This window comes from Lingula anatina, chromosome 4 (assembly GCF_051362555.1).
Source record: "Lingula anatina isolate TDL-2025a chromosome 4, LinAna3.0, whole genome shotgun sequence".
Taxonomy (NCBI): Eukaryota; Metazoa; Brachiopoda; class Lingulata; order Lingulida; family Lingulidae; genus Lingula; species Lingula anatina.
The window spans coordinates 17,790,500-17,806,668 of record NC_141770.1 but is presented as its reverse complement, the minus strand read 5'-3'; the positions used below and the strand labels follow the sequence as shown (position 1 = coordinate 17,806,668).

The 16,169-nt window shown below is 36.0% G+C and overlaps 3 protein-coding genes across 7 annotated transcripts in view; 1 reads left to right on the top strand and 2 right to left on the bottom strand.

Moving 5' to 3' along the window:
- Positions 1–258: 258 nt before the first annotated feature.
- LOC106157157 (transmembrane protein 143) lies at positions 259–5,698 on the bottom strand. Its single transcript, XM_013532678.2, has 6 exons — positions 5,577–5,698; positions 4,998–5,197; positions 4,409–4,568; positions 3,434–3,628; positions 2,221–2,848; positions 259–1,786 (listed from the first exon to the last, which is right to left on the bottom strand). Exons 1-6 carry the CDS (start codon positions 5,646–5,648, stop codon positions 1,476–1,478), a joined length of 1,566 nt encoding a protein of 521 aa, XP_013388132.2. The 5' UTR covers positions 5,649–5,698; the 3' UTR covers positions 259–1,475.
- Positions 5,699–5,839: 141 nt separating this feature from the next.
- On the top strand, positions 5,840–9,966 carry LOC106157162 (DNA replication complex GINS protein PSF2). The gene is made up of 5 exons (XM_013532684.3): positions 5,840–6,023; positions 7,353–7,467; positions 7,840–7,939; positions 8,153–8,279; positions 8,736–9,966. Exons 1-5 carry the CDS (start codon positions 5,928–5,930, stop codon positions 8,853–8,855), a joined length of 558 nt encoding a protein of 185 aa, XP_013388138.2. The 5' UTR covers positions 5,840–5,927; the 3' UTR covers positions 8,856–9,966.
- Positions 9,967–9,980: 14 nt separating this feature from the next.
- LOC106169537 (genetic suppressor element 1) overlaps positions 9,981–16,169 on the bottom strand; it is a 73,754-nt gene continuing 67,565 nt past the window's right edge. For 2 of the 5 annotated variants that reach the window (XM_087012266.1, XM_087012264.1), the window contains exons 12-16: positions 15,884–16,111; positions 14,935–15,258; positions 14,171–14,458; positions 11,758–11,861; positions 9,981–11,500 (exon numbers count right to left, since the gene is read on the bottom strand). In XM_087012266.1, coding sequence (XP_086868392.1) covers positions 11,405–11,500; positions 11,758–11,861; positions 14,171–14,458; positions 14,935–15,258; positions 15,884–16,111 — 1,040 coding nt within the window. In that variant the 3' untranslated portion in view covers positions 9,981–11,404. Of the gene's footprint in view, positions 11,501–11,757; positions 11,890–13,047; positions 14,459–14,934; positions 15,259–15,883; positions 16,112–16,169 lie in introns of those variants that run through there. The other 3 variants (XM_087012267.1, XM_087012268.1, XM_087012269.1) reach the window with 3 other exon arrangements.

The following is a 16,169-nucleotide window of genomic DNA, read 5'->3' as shown; positions in this document are numbered from 1 at the left end:
GTTCTAAAACAAACACATGCTATTTTTTACAAATACATATCAAGAACAAGCATTTCCACAAAAGTGAATTCTTTTTTAGTTTTAATAAATTAGTAGATTTCTTGATAAAGATGAATGTCTAATATAAGTTATATTCATGTCTGTTGGAAGCTCACAAAAGTACCCCGTCTACTTTCCACATTATTTTAGTCGTTACGTAAAAAACACTGTAAAATATTTTTTAAATGATATTAAGTTTTGGAAATTAAAACACAGAAATCTTTTATTCAATTGTTTTATTCGATACAATTTACACTCAGTAAATGCAATGACTTTGAAACCATGTTGTGCACGAATTTTCGGGATATGTAAAGACGGGTTCACAGACCTCAAATACATTCAAGACAATGTAAACAAATATGTCATAAAGAGATTTCACTCTATTTTTTACCTAGGTGGAAAACGGAAAAGTTGGCAAATGCCAGACATGGCCACGATTTTTCACAAATCCTTGAACAGTTTCGGAAATTTCATTTTTCATATCACAAACACATGCTATGGCGTTTCATTAGCACAATGATACTACTTTACCCTAGCGCACAACAAATTAGCCTAATAAGGCGCAATAAAATAAATTGCCTACACAATAGGTTCATCAACAGTACAAAACACAACATGCTCCAATAACTGTATAAATTGTGAAACATTCCACAACATTACACATTCTTTCAAATAATTCACTTGCTTTCATGTAGGTATATTACAAATACACAATAAAAGGGGAAAATGCTGAAAAAGAATTTTTGGCCAATATTTGGCCACAATATAAACCTTTACCTGCATTGTAAGTACTGAAATGAATCTCCAATATTCATTTATTTGTTATAAATTGGTAAAGGTACATGCATTTTTCAGCATATTCTTTCTATCAATTTTCTTCTTGAATCAATCATTCATAGTGCCAGCAATAAGTGGCATTTTTTTTGACTGATTAAAATCAGTCAAAAAACACAACATTTTTCGGCCATGAAAAATGTAAGAAAAATGTTCAAGACAAAATGAAATTATGGAAATGGACATCTTTCCATTGCTAGTTCAGTGTGGTCCATGATGAGGTCATTATTAACAAATATCTACCCAAACCTCCTTCCTCTAACTCTTTCTACTATTTAAGTCTATTTGAACTCTTTTCATTCAAAAACCCTTAAACCTTACAAATAATAACAAAAGGAAAATTTTTCTCTGTCTGAAAAGGAACAGAAATCAGGTTGGCACTGGTAGTTAAAATATCATGCAACCAGAAAGAAACATTTTTAAAAAGTCGCTATGAATTTCTGAAATAATTTGCTGAACTTTCAGAAAAGTGGCTGTCAAACTCTCCTGAATATTAATTGGCAACTATGAACGTTCTCCTATTTCCCCCCATCAAATCCAGCCAATTTTTTTACAAGAACACATTGAAATAAAAGTTAGAGATAAGAACTGTTACAGTCAAACTATTGCCAGCCTATAAGCTTTTCCTTCTTCGCTTCTTTTTTATACTGTTCATCCGTTTCTGGTTTCCCCTCCCTGTCGTACCCCTCTATCTCCTCCTCCACTTCATCCATCCAGTGCTGAGAACTGTAAGGGAGAGTTTTTGTGGCTGTTTTCAGAGGTATAACAAACAGTTTGTCATCTGTTTCCTGGACTATGCCATAGGATTTCAGAAAGTTAATGGCCACAGATGATTCGAATTCAATCTTGCTTCCTGTCTTTTCTTGCACCCAATCTTCTATTTTCTTTTCCAGCTGTACTGCTGACAGACCACCTGCAACGACAAATAACATGCCCGTAGAGTTTACAATCAAGGTAATGAAATCAATTATATCTAAATTCCTAAGCTCTAATATCATGGTTTATGGCATCACACAAGGACATCGTCAATGTCAATAATCTATTATTTGTAATGTAGAATATACCCCATGAAAAAAGAAAAGACAAATAGTTCATCTTCAAAATGAAGAAGTTTTGACAGTCCTAAACTTCCAAATAAATACAAAAAGAACACCAATGAAAAAAAAACTTTCAACAAAATTTTCTTAGAAATTTCTGTGGATACATACTGGTGTTTGACAAAATTTATCACAAGAAATCAAGCTTGCCTCCCAAGAAAATATCATAGAAAAATACTGAGATCTACTTATAAATCTAAATATTTAACTGATGGCATGAAAAAAATTATGAACTGCTGCTTTCACATACCTAGTTCTGACGGTAAATGTTCACTGCTTCCCTTCTCTCTAATAGATGGCGCTCTTGTAGTCAATAAGTATGTATAGGCAAGAAGAACCTCCTTGAAAGTCTCATCACAGGATCTATCTACCAACAGACTCAGCACCCCTCTGTTATTAGCAATGTTCTTAAAATACAACATACGGTTCAGATCCACCAGGTACGCATTTCTTCTGTCCTTGTACAACCCATACACCCTGGCACCAATGAGTCCAGTGACACCGGTCAAAAGCAGTGACCAGTTAATTTCCATGGATGCCATCCAAGTGACCAATTTAATTAGTATCCCAACAGCGGCCGTACTCCCCATGGTCAGCAAGACTCCCTGGTCAAACTTGGTCATGTAAATCTTGCCCTCGGGCAGCAGTTTCTCCAGGGAGTTGCTGGGAACTTCCTTGAAGAATTTCAACATGACTTTCTGGTCGCGTTTGTGGCGCACTGCGACCAGGACGCGCTTGTAGTATTCGACTGGTTTGGGTTGGGGCAGACCCCTGAGCCGGTTGAGTAAGGACTGGTACCAGGAGACATCTGGTGGTGGAAATTCCTTGCCCAAAACCCAGAAACGGAGAACGTCATACTTAGTGGGATCCACACTAACCTGACGAGAAAACATCAAATAACACACTCACTCTAATATTTTGTTAAGATATCATCCCCTTTACAGTAGAAACTTACAGAAACTTACTTTCTAACAGAAACCCAAATTTTCTCTTGCACAAAAAAAAAGTTATCAAATGCAAAAATTAACAATGTCACAAGCTAAACTGGGTACGCATGCACAAGCATATCTCATTAAAGACTGATAGATATTTTTATACAAAACAAAATAAACAATAATCAGTCTATTTCACCATGAAATAATTTATAAATACAGTAATTCCTCAAAACACTTGACAAAAACTGAAGTAAAATATTTCTCAAAATTATACTTTGTGAATAATGCCTGAAATGTAACAATCTGCTGAAACCCATCATCACTGCTTGCTTCAGTACTACATATATTTATACATGGAGTACAAAAACCGGACTGCTTTCAACTTTACTTACATGTACCACCAAACAGAATAACACAAATGTTAGTCTCATAAATATAAAATAAATAAATGAATGATTAAATGAATACATAAATAAAGTAAGGCACAAACAAACAAACAAACAAGTAAATAGAACTAGGAGTACCAACCATGACTTTGGCAGCAGTATTCTTATCTTCCAGTGCTCTCTCCACAACAGGTCTAGGAAGCTCATGGAAGTTGGCAGTTTCCAGCACCTCAGCCAGCTTCTGAAGCAAGTAGAACTCCTGGTCCATCCTCTGCTTCTTGCTCAGCTGTTTGGAGACTAAAGTGTCCTTGTCTGGGTTGATTGGATCAAAGATGGCCTGAATAATATGAAAATAAGGGAACTTTCTGAACACTGAAAATATTATAAGTTCCAGGGATTAAAGGATGCCATCCAGGAATGTAATTTGCAACTTCTCTTTGTTTTGTTCTAAATCAAATGTGCAAAATACCTCAAAAACCATGTTCTTCTTCATAATACCTATTTGCACTGGGGTGAATGCATGCAGACTCCACTTATTTGAGAGCTGTGTACTATCAACTCTTCTCTATGGTTCAGAATGCTGGCGCATAACTGAAGAAGATCCCAGGAAGCTATCTACCTTTCACACCTCAAGCCTCAGAAAAATATTCTGGCCAAGGACTGTATCAAATGAAGATCTGTTAAAGCAAACCAACCAGAGAAACATGAGCAAAGTCATCAGGACAAGAAGATGGAAATGGATTGGCCATGTGCTGAGAAAAAACCCAAATTCCAAAACTAAAGTAGCCATGTTCTGGACAACACAGGGGCATAGAAAAAGAGGCAGACCCAAGACCACATGGAGGAGAACTGTTGAACTGGGCAAAAGTTGGAGGGCAATCCAACATCTGGCTAGAGACAGAGAGAAGTGGAGGACCTTTGTTGACACCCTAGATGCCCAACGGCGCAATAGGAGATAGTAGTAGTACTAGTAGCATGCATGTAGGTGTGCAATGCTATAATATTATATCATAATCAATTGTTATCAGTTTATACAAAACTAATTAGATGGACTGTTATCGATCTATTCAATTCTGCATATAAAGTAAACTTGCTTGTGTAGCCTTGCTTTTCTTACATTGAGCTCCCTGAGGGTCCCTTTGTATTTGTTGTCCACAGCACTGTCCAGGGCATCTGCAAACTCATTGTACATCTTTTTCTCCTGCTCTGTGAGAAAGTCTGGCTCTTGGAGCAGCATACGGTGTAATGTCAGTCTGGTCACAGGTATGAAACGTTCCCTAAAATAATCAAATTTTTTATGTTAAAGGATCCCTGACATTTTCCAATGACACTGAATGCAAATTCTCTTTTTTTGCATTTTTTTTCAATTGTATTGCACTGTGTTGTACTATATTGTGCTGTAATGCCCGTTTTAGGGACACTGGTTTGAGTGTGCATGCTTTCATTCACATGTAAATGCATGTGTACATGCATCTTTATGCACCTGCATGTTAATTCATGTTTACACAAGTGTGTGTGTGTGTGTGTGTGTGTGTGTGTGTGTGTGTGTGTGCGTGCTCAGAAGCATAAGGGCACATGTGAATTTTATTGTGTATGTGTGTGTGTGCGTGCATTTGTGTGTAAGCATGCTTGTGTGCAAACAATAGAAATTATTTTTACATCGAAATATTTTTTCACCTTGTTATCTCTAACAACACCGTATCTACCTGTAATCATCTGCATCTTCTTCCTCCACATCTTGCAACTCCTTCCCAGAGCGGCTGAGGATATTAGACAGCTGTGGGATCTTGGAAGAGCCAAAGAGAGTTCTCCTCTGTATGACACTACTGCTGGTTTTAGCAGATGAGCTCACTGATGGGACCTTGCTCTTTCCAATTAATGCACTACAGCACACCATTGGCTGGGCCTTAACAGATATTTTATATTCATAAGCATTTCCTGATAATTACAATTTTTAATTTCAAGCAATTTTAGTTAAGCTGTATTAATTAGCAAATACGTCACCGCATGGCAAAATCAATAACCAGTATAAAGACATAAATTAATTTTTTTCTTTTAATTTGAAGTTACCTTTGGCAAAACGAGAGTTAACAATGAATTGCCATACATGCAATCAATACTACTTGATTAAAAACAATTAATTTAAAGATCCAAGCCATTTCGCCGGGTGGTGTCGCCGGGGGTGTGCCTCATATTTTCATCTCGACCTTCCCTGACAACAAAGGGGAACAACAAAAATATGTTGAAAGAGTCGGTAACGTTTTGATTAATTGCATTTTACTTACTTTGAGAGTGCAGCGGCGCGCATATTGGCCCAAATGTGCTGCAACTTCTTGCCTGGCAAGACAGACAGCCATTTTCACCACCTTCTCAAACGACCGATAGATGACGCTACCGAAGACAGACTTGTTATAATTTTGTGTATGCAACAGTTATATCTAGAAAATTGCAATAATTCTATTTTTAGACAAAGATATACTTTTTCAAACTTTTTGAAGATATTTAGTTGATTATGCCGGATCTTTTCAGTTGTTTTTTTTTCTAAGTTTGTCTTACTTGACCCTATTCCCATGACCTATATTCATGTATTCCCGCGAAACTATCACATAGACAACACATAGTAATGAGATAAAACAATGTCTATGGATCCAGCCGAAGTTGAGTTTCTAGCGGAGAAGACGATGGTGACTGTGGTTCCAAACTTTAATCAAGATAAGATTTATTTGATTGGTGTAAGTAAACAAGGGTAAACTTGAACCAAAACCATTTACTGTGTGGCACTGTGTGCATTATCAAATTGCATTTTCTGTGATTTTTTTTTAGAATTCTTCTTCTTTAACAATTAAGTCAGGACAAGTGCAGGCACCGACGATCATGGTCCTCCAGTTTACTCTATTTTCAGTCGATTGGATGAGTTCGTTGTTAGACGGTCGTTGATTGCCTGCAAAGCATTTTGCAGGCTAATTGCTTGTTTGCTCGATTTTTGACGACGATGGTTCGAGCCCTAGTGTGGCGTGACTTTTTTTTTTTGCTTTAGTTTGTTTCTATTTTTTTTGTTGCATATTTAAGCATATGTTTACAATGTTTTATTTATTATTGAAAAGATAGTTACATTATTATCAGAGATCTACTTATGAAATAGACTAAAAATATGACATTATTTATGCAATTATAATGAGTGTAAAACAAAGTTGATTTAGATAGAATAAATATACAACTTGCATTTTCTTGTTTAATTTATAATTAAATCTAAATATTTCTTGATTCAAAAATGAATAAAAATTTAAAGTAAATTGAAATTTAAAAGAATTTACAACATTTGCAGGGTTTTTTGCTCTCTGAGCAATATTATTTGTTGCAAAGGCATCACAAGGCTGTCAATGTACTATGCTGTTATTTTTTAGAATAAGTAAATTAAAAAAATACTTATTACTGGTTATAATTACTGTGCACTAACTCCACGGGGGCTCCTGCTGAATGCAATCAGATTAAGAGACTACCACGCCTCCTCTTGTTTCCAACGCATGGGCGGATCCAGAGTTATTTTCTGACAGTCTTCCAACTTATCTTTGTTGATCCATCCTCCATTTTTGACCGTCCTCCGACAGAAAAAATTAGATACCCGTCAATGTAAACTTGAAAATCTGACTGTCTTCCGGAAGACTCAGAAGACGCCCTAAATCCGCCCCTGCAACGCACTATTATAATGACTAGCTTTTTTTATTCTACTCAACTCTAGTACAGTACAAGATGTGTTAATCTGAATGCATTTACAAGCTAGAGTCTCCGTGCAGGTTGTGCACGGTAGCTAGGATGATAATGTTCACTGTGAATGGTGGCATGACACATTTAGTGACCAATCAAATCAAGCAAGAAGTTCTTGAATCAAGTTATGGTTAACTTCTACTAACTAGTTAATTCTTACTGATCTTGTATATCAGTTTGGCTTTACTTGCAGTGAGTAGGTAGTCCATAAGGCCCAATACTCTGGCAACATATTCACTAGCAAATTCATTTATTGATGTTCCATTTTTTTTTGTATAAAAAGCTTCTCTTTACAGGGTGAGATAGGACCTTTCAGCCCCAGCCTCCCTGTGGACGTCCCCCTGTGGATGGCATTGAATCTCAAACAGAGGCAGAAATGTAGAATACAACCACCTGAGTGGATGGATGTAGGTGCGTTGTGTTGATACTTGTATCCGTATCTCTGATTCAGTAGTAGTCCTGTTTGGTCTCTCTGAGATGTTAATTGACACTTTAGTTAAATCAGTGACCAAACAAGTTTATGAGGGTCATTGGTTAAAAGCATAGAGTGTGTTAGACCTTTACTAACAAAAAATAAAATATTTGTCACTGAGTCTCAGATTTCTTTTTTAATGCCTTGGTGTATACTAAGATCTAATAAACGGTATATTAGATCTTAGGTGTATATGATTGATACTCATTGTTTGCCATAAATTTCAAGTCAAAGCCCTAAACTGACTCTGAACTTGGCACTAGCACAGAAGGACTATAATCTGATTATATTTATTTTCTTTGATATTCTAGATGCACTTGAAGAAGTAAAACAGAAAGAAAGCGATGACAAATTCTTCACTGCAATGCCCAGTAACCATTACATGGAAATAACACAGCTGTTGATGAAGTAGTGAGTATTGATCTTCTTCCCAACACATTGAAAAAAAAGTCAGTGCCCAGTTAGAAACAGAATAAAGATGCCAGAATAAGATTTTCCTGAGAAAAACTCATACTTAAGAAACTTTATGTTAAACTTGTTTTCTCTGACAAACCATCCTTTGTTCTTCCTTTCCTGACACTGCCATAACTCTTTAACAATCTATGATTTGTCTTTCGACTCCAGTGCTCCTGAGGATATCCCAAGAGCAGACCAGATCCGGACCCTCATCAAGGACATCTGGGATTTGAGGAACGCCAAGCTAAGGAGCAGTATTGATGTGTTTGTAAAAAGTGATGTCACGCATGCCAAGGTAATAATCACTGTCAGCAGATACAAAGAGGACATTCCCCCTTTTTACAAATACAAATTAACTTGTTTGCCCAGCCTTACTTTTGACCCACCTAACCAAGCGGAAAGAAACACACTGAGGCTCACAGAATAATGTCACTTGCTTCCAGTTATATTTAGGGGATTAGGGAGCCAAAAATGGTCAGTCAAGTCTTACTCTCCCACCCCATACATGTAACCACCCCATTCTATCAATCCCCAACTTGATTGATATTTGGGGGTGGGGGGAGGTTAGTTTGACGTCATTATTGCTAGTAGTACAACTTGAGTATGCTGTAGCAATGTGACTCATCATAATTCACTTTCAGTGAAAAGTTGGATTGTTTCATGCTTGAAAAAAATCTGTATTACTGAGCTTGTAAGAACCCTTATATTCATGTTGGCTGACTGATTTTATGCAAACTTTCTTCTTCTTCAGCTAAACCATCTTACACCCATGGAAATAAACACAGCACGTCCCTTCCTCACACGGGCTCTAGATCAGATGCACATGTTACGGACTAACACACAAACTGGGTTAAAGCAGACACAGGAATGATGGGAAGGATAATATGAGTTGAACTGCTTATTTATTTGTGTTTGTACCTTATGGTGAAGATTTTGAAGGTTTTCTGAATTCCCTGGAAGAAAATCTGGAGAATTTGAATTTTATTCACCATTGTTTCTGTGTTGACTTTGGAAGACTTTCAAACTGGATTAAAGACTGTCCTGTATGGAATGACTCAGGAACTGGATGGAAAACAGTCAAGACTGTCTGGATTGAATGACTGCTCATCTGGATGACACAACACAGGTCCTCTCCACAATGAGTGATATACTTTCTGTACCTGACATAGTTTGTACAGTTTCACTTTGAGAAATACTTACATATGATATAGTCCCTTTGGGACCATTCCCACAGATATTTGGATCGATCTGTCTCCCTGGGGAGTCTCACTAAATTGCTATCAGCTTAACCGGCTTAAATGTCTTTTACACCTAGTAAAGCTGTTAGGGGGTAATTATCTTTACCACCTAGCTGATTCGGTAGATGTGACAGACATTTAAGCCGGTTGATTGATAGCAATTTCATGAGACTCCCCAGGGAGTTAGACCGATCCAGATGGATCGATCTAGGCATGGGAACCCAGTCTTCGACAAGTTCTTCACAAGTGAATTTAAGTTGTTTTATTAATTGGCCACGTTTAGCACAGAGGTTCCATTTCAAGGTAACTTCTTCATGTGAAGACAAACAATGTTGTTAAATGTACTGGTACAAATGTAATGCTGAGATGTAGCTCAGTTTGAACATTTTAAGGGCCATAGTCTGGATGGAAGGACAGATGGGTCTGTCTGTCCATTTGAAAAACTGTCAGTTTAAGGATAGAGGTGAGGAGATAGGACAAAGAATTGTATGACTGGACGTGCTATTCTGCCTAGCTTACTTATCAAAACAATTGTTGGTTTTGAGGGGGAGACATATTCAATGTTTTGTCATCAAAAAAGTAAGGATAGGCATGTAATATGGGTGCACATAATTATGGTTTTTATATGGAATTTATCAATTATTGTAATGAATTTTGATATATCGTGTGAATATTTTCCTTTTGCTTCAGAGATCAACAAGTAAATATTATTATATTAAATAAATTGCAAATCTGAAAAAAAAACAACATAACACTACTTTTAACATTGGCAATTTATTTTTATGATTTATCATTATTTAAATGACATACACAGAGAAACTGAAATACAGCAAGGTATCTACTTCCTATGGCTATTATCATACATAATACTTTCAGCTGTCCTCGGGATACTTCCCACCATTTCACGTTACATCCTTTACAGTAACAAATAATTTCACAAAGTGAGAAAATTAAGCCCCCCCCAAAAGAAAACCTTGAAATGAAACCTGAAGGTTAAGCCAAACCTGATGTTTTTTTCCACTTGATAAAAAGAGTTATACTAACTTCAAAATGGACATTACTCAAAGAACTAATTTACATATATGTATGAGTGCTTTCTGATCTGTCAGTATATGAACAACAGACAACATCTATGACATTACAATATATTTAACTTAGATACCACGACAGTACAACAGTACTCCACAATATGCAATTCTACAACTGCTTCATTTGAACTTCTTTTATCTCAAGGCACAGTTAATAATGTGAAATCATCTGCATAAATACAATATGAATACATTCTAATACTTTCACATTTTTTCCACATTTAGTACACTAAATAAATATATATTTCTATGGTATTTACTCTCAGCAGCTTTATTCGTTATTATTCACAAACAATATTTGCCTGGCAATGACATTATAAATCTGTTCCTGCTTGTGCACCAGTCTCACCATTCAGTTTGCAGACTAAGTAAATATCTATCAACATTTATCATTAAACCAGGAATTTTTCCCTGATGTGTTTCATAATTGTTTCAGCACAACATCTAAATGAGTGAAGACTACAGAGTGATGATTGTAAAATTAGGGTTACAAGACTTTTTTTCTGTTTAACTAGAACAAAGAAACTGCTAATGTTTTTCACCCATGGCTCTTTTAGATGATATTTAGATGAGATGCCTTGTGCATGCATTTTTCTTGGACTAAGGTGGACAAAACTCCCAGGCTTAAAATAAGTTCAGTTTTTTGACATAAACACATTTCTTAAAGGGCCACAGTGGGTCGACACTTGCCGGAAACAGTTACTTTCTTTACTACATTCAGACAAAGAACACCCTGAGTTTACAGCCAACCAAATACTATATTACATGCACCAATATTCTGAACCTCGGGGTACCACGGGATTGACTTCTATGCAAAATGTCCAAAGAACTTGACTGATCTACTCTTTTCATTAGTCCATGGACATTGATTAGATGCTTTTTTTCTAAATTCCTTGAACTGTGATCATATGAACACTCGTAACTGACATATTTTGTATCTTTACTTTTAAAGCTTGTAGCAACTGTGGTATGAGCATTTTCTCCAATTCTCAGCATCCTTTTCCATACCATATTTGAACATTTTTATCTGTAACAGGTCCAAATGTTTGGGAGCATCTTTTTTTGCAAGACTGAAAGAACAGCATAAGTGTAATTTATCGTAGGTCAGATATGCTGCGATGAAGTAACAAGATGGCAGACTGAGTTTTTTCTTCCTCAGCAGATAACTGTTGCCTTGCCTCTATCAGATCCTAAAAAATATATAGAAAATGGCAATTAAAAAAAAAAAAAACTTGTGTCCTTGCTAATTCCATGTAACTTTAATAAGTTATGGTCAAGTTCCACTGGTTTACATAATACATATCAAAACAATTGTTATTTTATTCCAAAATATTAATTGCTATTGCTTATTTTCAAAACTTTATCCTTTCACCAGCTGGGTATGTCCATAGCATAAGCCGAAATTTAAATAAATGTATGCATAAATAGCAAAATAATAAAAACCCACCTCCATTTTGGTGTTAAGTCTCTGAACCGTTCTGTTCAGTTGTAAAGTTTCGCTTCTCATTCTGTCGGCATTCGTCATTAGGAACTCTTTTTCCATTGTCTGTTCTGAAACGACCAACGTGCATTTCAGAACCTAAAATGAACAAATCTTCTTATAATTAATTTTCAAAATTTTAATTAATTTTTAATTAAATTTTAGGTAAGTCCTGGATGTCTGCTACGACACATGAAATTGTGAATTAAGAATTTAAAAACAGGCATTCTACAAGTGAGCATTCATAAAAATAAACAATTTATTGATATTAAGAACTGAGACTAAAATATTTTTTAAATCATTAGCTTTTAATCCACCCTTTTATGCAAAGCTTTAATAAATCCACTTTATATCAAACTCATAATTCCTTTGTCACATTCTTCAATTTTGACAAGCCGCAACATTTACACAGAAATATTGTTAACAAAAGAGGCTCAACAGTAAGGCAAGTCCACATTCCAAGGAACTTGAAGATTTTAAATAATCTTAGTTTTAGTTTTTAAACTGCTCCAAGCTTCCCTCAATCGCACACAAAAAAAAAAAAAAAAAAAAAAAACTAAATAAATAGATGAATAAATAAAGGACATTTACAAAAATTGCTCTGTGATGTCTGTTCTGCATACCTCAAGCAGAAGAGAAGACTACATAATACATGCTTCATTTCAAAACTTTCTACTTTTTTCTTTTTAAACTTGAACACTTCATATCGAGTCAAGAAAAATGTTTTTGGCATTTTTGTTGGCTGATTTTCCTTCTTCAAGCCATCTTTCCCAAATCAACACACAAACAAAAAGTGCTACTCAATCAAAGGTTGAAAAATTACTTTGTTTCACTCTTTAAAAAAATTCCCAGGAGTAGAAGTTGTGAATTCAAAGGCACATTTAAGTGTCATAATAATTAGAAAAGATTGGCTCAAGGTCCCATTAAAAAAAAAAAAAAAGATTCACAATCCTTATTAAAGCAAAAAAAGAAACATGCCATTTTTAAGCTGGGTATTTCTGAAAAAATAAACAGGTGCGATTTCTTCAGTTTTTTTTTTTATTTTAAAAAACAAAATCTTTTCAAAGATTTTTCATGGCTAAGAATCTGAGCATCCATTACCTGCAGAAAACAGGAAAAGTTTAAAGATTTAAATCCAATTTTCATTTACTTTGCAAATTGAAAGAGAGGAACATAGCAATTGATTTTTTTCTTGTGCTGAGGTTGTGCACTAGCAAAAAACAAGAACAACTCACTAGAGAGGTACAAATCTAAATGTGCCGTGACAAAATAAAAGTTTTATTCCTTCAAGTCAAACAAAATATTTAGCATTGGAAGAATATAAATATATTCTTTTAAAGAGAATTGATCCTTATTGGCAAAAATGAAGTAATCCAAAATTTGGACTTTTTATCTTTTATTCCATCATATGAAACAAAACATCTGGAGTAAATTCTACAATAAGCTTTATCAAAATCTATATATTTCATTGGACTTTATAGCTACACAATGCATTCTGTCTCGGACAACCTCTAATACTAGAACATTTCACGTAAAAATCTAATTCTTTTTTATCTAATGCTCTATGCAGTCTAAGTACTAAATCAATATCAATCAATCAATTCATTATTTTTAATTATCAAGCTGAATGTTGATCTTGTTGCACCCTATTTCTTTCATCACAGATGAAATAATTCAAAATCTGCAGTTTGATTTATGTAAAAATCACTTTGCACCTTTCCTAGGTATGAAAGACAATACAGTTTATAAAAAAACTAGCACAGTTAACAGTAACTATTGTGTCACGTGAGATCTCATGGTATGGATTAAGTCATGTGATGATCACATGACATGGACCAAGTGACCTCTTTTGCACTCATCCCTTAGACTTAGAGATCTTCCTGTATAAAATACAACACTGTTAAAATGTTCACATTCAGTCTGATTTCTTTCAATAATATTATTAAGCGTTCTTCACTTTTTAAAATTTTTTCTGAGAAAGCTAAAAATCACCAGTCTTGCAGTTTTTTTAGAGTGTCTAGTTCTGTCACATTATTTACCAAGGCACATTGCGCTGAAGACATTGAAATGAGAGTCCTGGAAAATGTGCTAGAAAAGCTGCAGCAGTCCATGCACAAACACATAGCACACCAAGGCAGAATGGTAGCAAGCTCAGCAGACGACATCTCGATTGTATGGCTAGGCAGGTCATACTTTTGGCTAATAGCTCTGTCAATAACGTGCATGCTGGGGCATTGGCTACAGCATCACCAACATTATGTATTACATCCATAACATTTAATCATCAACCTCAAAACATGCCATCCTGATGTTGTATTTCAAGGTCATGGGTATATTCAAGGTCAAGGTCATGTTTTGAGGTCAAGGTCACTTGTTGTACCTTCAACGTGTCTCTGATAAGCCTCCATTAGCACCTCAATCCCAGGCCATTTTAAAACGGAATTACTGTCACACGATCCATTGCTATGGGAATCGCCAGGGTGTACATTTTTGGAAGATGACGAGGCATTATTAAACGGCAAAGAATCTTTACAGGGCACCTTGGCATGGTTGCCAATTGGAGTTCTGTTGTTCAAGTTGTGAGGTGATTGTTCGGGACATGGACGGTCGTTTGTTCGTCTAATACGAAGGAAATTTTCTGTTGATCCTGAATGCTCAAGACTGGATCCTGCAAATTTAGAGAACAATTTTAAGTTACGTGAGCCTTCCATTTAGCGCAGGTTGAAATGAATAATTAGACTTATATTCATATAATAGTTAACATGATCAAGGGTAAATCTGTTGTCATTTCACAATTATCTTTGTTATGTATAGATATATAGAAACTGGCCTATTTTGAGTTACAATTCAAGTTACCATGCCCCGAAAGGATTTGAAAAGAATGGACTGTGTGGGAACAAGTGGTGGACTACAGGTCTGTTAACTACACAGGATCTATCTTTCAAATCTTGGCCCTCATTCTGAATAGAGGACTAACTAGTCAGAGGGTCAAATATGGCTGACCCACTTGAATACTTCCCCAAGGGATATCTATTCAGTGTCTATGAGCCGATTAGACAGCAAGTTTTGTAGTGGGTAGCCACATTTGACCCTAGGACAAGTTAGTCCCCTATTCTGAATGAGGCCTTGGGATAGGAACTTTACCAGATTTGCTTGCCATCTGCTTCTGGGTGCTCTGCAGCACTGACTGGTGGAACTCCTCAGCAAACTCCCTGCTCCACGACTTATGTTTCTCGTGACTTTCTGGGAAAATAATCGCCTGTTTGGAATTGGAACAACTTATCTTCCCTTTGGAAATTGCACTTGGGGAGTCCCTTTCTTTGACAGGGGAGTTTCGAGTCTTGTTGGGAGAACCAGGGGAGTTTTTCGAAGAGTTTTTGAAAAAATCCACGTTTCTTCTCTTGGGTGATGATGAGACAGCGTCATTTTGACTCTTCTTCCTCTTCATCCCACAGGGGCTCTGAGATCCTACAAGCAAACAGACATGGTGAGCATACCATAATGACAAACATCGTAATGCCTGTTCAGAGCTGCAGATATTCCCAAACTGGTATGGGCCTATAGCTCTATTACTAAGCTTCTTTTGAAATGCTGTAGCAAATCAAAAGATTGATGTATGCTGAAAATCTGCCTGCTATCACAAACCATATACATTCATTCATAATGTGTTTAATGAAATACTTGCTTGCCAAGATGGCACTGTGTGTTCCTCACGTAGACTTCTGCTGGTCATCTATGACCCTTTTCATAAACTTGTACCATAAACTTATCTGTATCACAATGTTCTGAGATAGCGATAAACCCAATAGCCTGATTATGATTTAAAAGAGTCATCTAAAGTATATGATCATACAGTTCACCTGGTTAATTTTGATAGGTCCAAACAGTTTGAAGTGACCCTGTGAAAGGTCTCCATAGTGTAATTACATCCAAGGACCAGTCAAAATGTTGAGATATAGATGTAAGTATTAGTATAACCCACAATATGAAAAGGACTTATTATGTTACAGTATGCATACATTATCGGTACTAGATGTCTTACAATCATCGTAAATAGAGCTTTATTTTATTTATTTATTTTTGAAGCACTTACTCTGCCTGGTACGCTTCAGGGGCGACGAGGGTTTGGTTGGTGACGAGGGTGCACTATGGCTGTGCTGGATTGGTTGTATCGTCTGCTCGGCTAAATTTGATTTTTGATCTTCTGCTGCCTTTTGCTGTCTTTTCAACATTTTGTGCTGCCTTTGTTTCTTTCTTTGTGCCATACGGATAACCCTTCGACGTCTTTCTTCCAGTAAAGTTCTCTGTATCACCTCGATTTCTTAATGTAAAAAAAGTCATTCTATCAATATTGTTGTAAACTCTTAACTTTTCAAAGA

Excerpts from the sequence above, each read along its gene's own strand:
- LOC106157157 (XM_013532678.2), bottom strand. The coding sequence starts at position 5,648 with ATGGCTGTCTGTCTTGCCAGGCAAGAAGTTGCAGCACATTTGGGCCAA. Across the intron at positions 5,198-5,576 it reads CGCGCCGCTGCACTCTCAAA|GCCCAGCCAATGGTGTGCTG; the intron begins GTAAGTAAAATG and ends ATATCTGTTAAG. Across the intron at positions 1,787-2,220 it reads ACATTTACCGTCAGAACTAG|GTGGTCTGTCAGCAGTACAG; the intron begins GTATGTGAAAGC and ends TTGTCGTTGCAG.
- LOC106157162 (XM_013532684.3), top strand. The coding sequence starts at position 5,928 with ATGTCTATGGATCCAGCCGAAGTTGAGTTTCTAGCGGAGAAGACGATG. Across the intron at positions 6,024-7,352 it reads ATAAGATTTATTTGATTGGT|GGTGAGATAGGACCTTTCAG; the intron begins GTAAGTAAACAA and ends TTCTCTTTACAG. Across the intron at positions 7,940-8,152 it reads ACACAGCTGTTGATGAAGTA|TGCTCCTGAGGATATCCCAA; the intron begins GTGAGTATTGAT and ends TTTCGACTCCAG.